Consider the following 6,479-nt stretch of genomic DNA (forward strand, 5'->3'; position numbering starts at 1 on the left):
GCCAAAGCAGGTGACGGACATTGGTGTCAAGCTCAAAGGATTCTTCGGTCTCGTTTGTAATTTTACTTCTTAGCTAGTGTTCCTTTGTGTAAAGGTTATCTTTTCAGTTTTGACAGGTCGATATGTACGTGGCTTGTACTCCCTCCGGTCAGTCAAACTTCGTAAAGTTTGATTATATTTATATGAAAGAATATTAACATCTACAATGTTAAATTTATACAATATAAAAATTAAGGTCATGACGCATCTAATGTTGTTGATTTCACATTATAAATGTTGGTATTGTTTTTTATAAACTTGATCAAAGTTTACGAGGCTTGACTTCAAACAGATCTTATATGCCAAAATAAAAAGGTCCGGAGGGAGTACTAGTAGTACTATAATCCATATATAATATTCCATCCGTCTCAAAATTCTTGTCTTAAATTTGTCTAGATATAGATGTATCTAACACTAAAACGTAACTAGATACATTCGTATTTAGACAAATTTAAAACAAAAATTTTGAGACGGAAGAAGTATAGATGAATGAGAAACGTATTACCATAAAAAGAAACTCTTGGATATCATCTGAGGAGGTTTGGCAACTGCTTCCCATTGGATAGGGATACACTTAAGGAAGCCGAAAAGGCCACTGCGTGGCTTCAGAGATCAACTGGAACGTTCTAGAGCACGTCTCGGAGTTCTTCTGGTCACGCTCGGCCGACCTTTTTATAAGCCAGAAGCCCTCAGGGCCTCGTCAACAAAGCACCCATGCTACCAACAAACGCGAGATTCACAGGCTCCCGTAATAAGCGAGCGCGAGGCGATCGATCCTCGATAGGTTTCTTTTAGATCAAAATCAGATCAGCGATGATACATGCCGCACGGGCAGGAGTCTTCGACGGAGGCCGCCGCCGGTGGGGGCGCGCCGCTGTGCGCGAACGGCTGCGGGTTCTACGGGAGCGAGGCAACCAAGAGCATGTGCTCAAAGTGCTACCGCGACCACCTCAAGGCGACAGGTGTGGCTGGCCCCGCCGTCGAGGGGAAGATCAATGCCGACGACCTCATCCACGCCTTCAAGAAGTCGGTGAGCCTGCAGGACTCTACCGCTGCAGCTGCTGCGGAGGCGGCACCGGAGGCCGATGCGCCAGCGAAGAAGGCGGCGTCAACCAGGTGCATGGCGTGCAAGAAGAAGGTGGGGCTGCTGGGGTTCGCGTGCCGCTGCGGTGGCACCTTCTGCTCGCTGCACCGCTACGTGGACGGGCACGCATGCGGTTTCGACTACAAGAAGGTCGGCCGTGAGCAGATCGCGCAGCAGAACCCTCTCGTCGCGCCGTCCAAGCTCCACAACAAGATTTGAATAAAGGCAGGAGGAGTTAGAAAACATATGTACAGTTTTAGTTTACTCGTTGGATGTAGTATCTCTCCTACTACTTAATTAGATCTTTCAAGCACTAGCTCCATAAGTTGAAGAGGGTCGACCTCGATCTTTCATCATGTTATTCGACATGTATGTGTCTTGTTCCTCTTTTATTTGTTCGTATTGCCAATTTGGCATCCAAGGTCAAGGTGGCCATCATACAAGAGACTCCGTAGTTTTCTTAAGTTCGCAAAGACCTAAGATAATTAGAAGTTGCACAACGTCTCCGGAAATTTTTCTTAACCAAGGTCATCAACTTGTACTCCCTCCGTCCCAAAATTCTTGTCTTAGATTTGGCTAAATACGGATATATCAAGTCACGTTTTAGTATTAGATACATCCATATCTAGACATATTTAAGACAAGAATTTTAGGACGGATGGGAGTATTTCTCAATCACTTAGAGATTAATCGGTGTTGCGAGGGTTTGCTAGAGCCATCACTGCACTTTATTTTTCTTCTTTCTTGCTCCTTGTTTGTACTATTGAAGACAGTGGTAAGATTTTGAAAAAGAATGGATTTTAGTCTAAATACATACGCTGGGAAGGTACTTCCTCCGTTTATATTTAGTCTGCATATTAGAGTTGACAGAAGTCAAATTTCGTATAGTTTGACCAAGTTTGTAGAAAACAATATAAACATACCATAACAAATCTATATGATGTGAAAGTATATTCAATAATAAATTTAATGGTCTTGATTTGTTATTGTGTAGGTTAATATTTTTGTTTATAAACTTTGTTAAAGTTTATAAAGTTTGACTTTGATCAAAACTAATATGCGGGCTAAATAAAAATGGAGGGAGTACTCAAAGTAGAGAGAAGGCGAGGTCTTTCTTTTCACTTAGGAGCCATGTGAGATGAAAGTCCAAGATCCTCGTTATTCTTGGTGGTGCCACAACTTATTCAATTTTATCATGATAGACACACAAAAGGATCAGATCTATTACTCCCTCCGTCGCGGTTTAGAAGACGGGCTTGGAAATTCTCTGGGACCTAGGTGGTTATCTATTGGTTGTGATATGGGCTAAAAAATAGCATTCATACTACGCATGCATATAGAAATCTATACCACTATATAGTGTGTGAATAACTTTGAATAACAACCATTGGATGAAGCCGATCTAACGGTGGAGACGTGGCAAATCCGAGTGTTATTGACCGTTGGATCTTCTCATTACTTCACTGGATTCTTCCACGTGTACTATCTAGAAGATTCTATGGTTGGGCTAAAGCCATATGGACATTTTGCACAAAATTTAAAGCACACTTCTACTTTATTCTAGACTCTTCCATACTCAGACTCTCCTAACTTCTTTTTCTATCGAAACTATCATTCATTTTACTTCGTATTCAAGTCTATGTACCTTCATAAATCATATTTATCTTTACAGATACTGTAGAACATTAGCTTTGAGATAGCCAAAAAAGATACCTAGATAAAACACGCTCAGTATATTTTAAGTGATTTTTGTATGTTATACTTCATGCATATGCCTCACAATTTCATTTGCCGGCATAACTAGCCAAAAAGGATACCTAGATAAAACAGGCACAATATATTTTACAGTAACAATATGTCTATCTTTGGTTGTAGTTTGACTATATGAGCTCTCACGTGCATCTATAACTTACTAGTAGTATATAGAAGTACTAATTAGCTGCTAAAAAAATGCAATGCGCCCTAAAACTTGTCTATTGTGGAAACGCACGCAAATTTAACTGTGTCTTCTAAACTATGATGGAGGAAGTATCAAAGTTCATCGGAAATACAAAATATCTCAAACATAATAAAAGTTGGGAAGTCTTCGTGCACGTGTCCCTATGGACCTGCAGTATGGAGCCACAGTCATCGTCGTTGAACCCTTCCATAGATCTGAAGCACCTGACATCAAATCTCAGCACATGTCGAGCAACCCTAACCTCTTCGCCTCAAGGAGACAGTAGGAATCTACGTTGGAGCTCCGTGGACTCTGTCCAAACGGACGACCTCGAGAAGGATCGAAGCTCGAAAGACAAACTCGAAGAAGAAGCGTCCGCCCGAGCGCTGCATCTACTGGGACTAAAAAACCCTGACCTAAACTACTAACCCGAGTAGACACACCGGGATTCTCCTTCCTCCCACTGACCGTAGGAGCGGCAGGTGGAGGGGAGGCGAACCCACAGGCTCGCTGGTAAAGTCTAGAGGGAAAGTTTGTCCTAGCCGCCTAGGATTAGGGAAGGAAACAAGACGGAGTCCTAGGGGTGTTCTCCTACCTTTCATATTGATGAGAGCATGAGACCATTAATATAAAACCCATGGGATAGTAGAAAAACCATTGGCTCATACAATATGAGGTTGGGAGTAATCCCTAAAAAGAAATGGTGTTAGCCCATGCCATTTGATGTTTTTGGCTTTTGCATTGTTCCAGGCCGAAGAAGTACAAGAATTACAAGAAGATTGAAATGCGAATAAAGCCATCGAGTTTCTGAAAAACGTGCGATCTAGCCCTCGAATTCAGAAACTGCTCCGTTTAGGTCCTTATAACCTGATAAGTGTCCCTATATGGTCCTTCACTACATTGTACGTTTTGCGTACATAGAGCAGGCGCTTGGTCCAACCGGGCATAGTAAGACGATGGCATGTATTCCCGCCTCTCCTACTTGTGAAATTGATCGCATACACACTCGAGTGCTTGGTCGTGACTTTTTACCCCTGGCCCATGCATCAAATGGTACATGTCTGTCTTATTTAGCTTTGGGAGTACAACACAATATTTCTTGTGCATTTCATCATTAGGTAAATAAGGTGATCTCACATACGAACGCCACAGTGACAACCAGTATGCTGCCCGCACGACTTCGGCAAGATGTATATGGACTAGAGTTCAACGCATTTGCACTAGATGAAAGCGGGGGAGCATGAGCCGACTAAGGACGTGCAATATGAAATGTAGGATTATATTTATAGTGGTGAGATATTGGGTTGAGGTTGGCGATAAATTGAGTAGTTATCTTGTGTTTGGAATTGCCGGAATGACTGTATTTTTAATAGGTCTCGCTCTATTAACTTTTTGCAGGTTATCTTCAGAGCCACTGCATCAATCCGTATGTGGTCATCACTTCAGCATGGGGACGCTGGGAAGCTCATGGTGTTTGGGTGCAACCATCTGAAAATGGTTTCACAGACGTTATTCAACCGTTTTGGCTGGCATGTCACTAATAGATTATGTGGTTAAGTCATGTAATCTTTCGTTTGTACCCACCTTATGTGGTGTTTTTTTTGTCGTTTTAGTTAATACTATGTACGTTTCAGACCTATTTATTTCCTTTTAATAAAAATAATTGTGTGCATCATGATGATGCAAAGGCGGGGGTCTTTCCCCTTTTCGAAAAGAAAAAAAAATCTTGTGTTTTGTGTGGATATACATAATGCATCATTATTGAGAATGAATGGAAAATACAAGAAAAATGAAGGAGCAAAATGAAAAATATCACAGGAGGGGAAACGTTTCCATCTTCACATCTCCCGCGGGACCAAAATCATACCCCGTGTTAGCTTGATCTATACCTAATAATAAAAGGGTTATTCCCTTAAAAAAAGGTTATTGTGTCTTGTGGTATGTCACAGAAATTGCCCATAAAGTTATAAAATATTACCCACCAATGCCACATGTAAGTGATAAAAACGTTTCACACATGCGAATCCCCTGCCTGATTCGGCCAATGCAGTGGGGACCTCCTATATTGCGCTCTGCGTGCTGGGAGAAGACGCAACGCGCCCGTTTGGGCCGGCCCATGTCTAGGCGACCTGTTTTTTTCTTTTTCTTTTCCGTTTTCATTTTTTTACTTAAAATAATTTGGATCTTCAAAAAAGTTCTGAAAATAAAAAATGAGAATTTTGAAATAAAATTTTTAGTAAATTAAAAAATATTTATGTATTCAAAAAATGTTCATGATTTTGTAAAAGAATATTTGTTTATTCAAAAAATGTTCAGAATTTTGAAAACAAATGTTTTCGAAATCAAAAAAATTTCATAATTTTTTGAAAATTTCATGTATTAAAAAATGTTAATGAAATTGAACAAAATTCCGCCAATTCGAAAAATATTCATGATTGGAAAAATAACCTAAATATTAAAAAAACTTTTTGTGACTTACAAAATAGTTTATTCATTCATAAAATGTTCGCTGATTCAAAAAATGATCATGCATTTCAAAAAATGTTCGTTAAATCAAAAAAATGTTCATGAGTTTTAAAAATTGTTCCATCAATTTTCAAAAAAATTGTTCACCGACCCTAAATATGTTCGCCGTTTCAAGAAAATGTTTAGAAAAGTTCACAATTTAAAAAAATGCAAATAGTATATAATGTTCATGAATTCAAAAATGTTCTTTATATAGGAAATGTTTGAACATTTGTAAAAGTGTTCATGAATTTGAAAATATTCATGATTTGAAATGTGCATGAGTTTAAAAAATGTTCATAATTTTACGAAATTGAGAGTGGTGGTTTTATCTCAATGATGCAGCAAAATGTGATTATGGCCATTGGAGATTATGACTTTTTTTCTCCTATTGCAATGCACGAACCCTTTTGCTAGTATATATACGAGGGGAAAACATACACATGATCATATGAGGGTCCCGCTATTAAATATTAGGACTTAAAAGTGAAGCAGTTTCTGATTTTGAGAACCATAATATTACACCTGCTTAACAAGTTTGATGGTTGAAGATGCTTTCACTCTTTCAAACCCAGACGTTTGGGCAGAGTTCGCTCGATCTGGTTGGATGATGTTTTTCTATCTAGGCAACGACCGAACAAGCCGCCTGTTTGGGGCTTCCGGTTGTACTCCCTCCGTTTCAAATTACTTGTCGCAAGTATGAATGTATCTAGATGTATTTTAGTTCTAGATACATCCATTTCTGCGACGAGTAATTTAGAACAAAGGGAGTAGATGACAAACCAGATGTTTGGGACGGATATAGGTCGTCCGGTTGTAGATGACAAACCACCTCGTGACGGTGGTTCACCTGGTTATACGGCTAGTCCTCAAGCTGGGCTCCGCGCTATTGGGTGAAACCCTAGCCACGAG

The 6,479-nt window shown here is 39.8% G+C and overlaps 1 protein-coding gene across 1 annotated transcript; it reads left to right on the forward strand.

Annotated features, from left to right (window-relative positions):
- The first annotated feature begins 844 nt into the window (after positions 1-844).
- Positions 845-1,342, forward strand: LOC125541085 (zinc finger A20 and AN1 domain-containing stress-associated protein 9-like). The gene has a single exon (XM_048704570.2). It carries the CDS (start codon positions 860-862, stop codon positions 1,340-1,342), a length of 483 nt encoding a protein of 160 aa, XP_048560527.1. The 5' UTR covers positions 845-859.
- The last annotated feature ends 5,137 nt before the right edge of the window (positions 1,343-6,479 follow it).

The sequence above is a fragment of the Triticum urartu genome, chromosome 2A (assembly GCF_056163025.1).
Source record: "Triticum urartu cultivar PI428250 chromosome 2A, HENAU_Tu73, whole genome shotgun sequence".
Taxonomy (NCBI): Eukaryota; Viridiplantae; Streptophyta; class Magnoliopsida; order Poales; family Poaceae; genus Triticum; species Triticum urartu.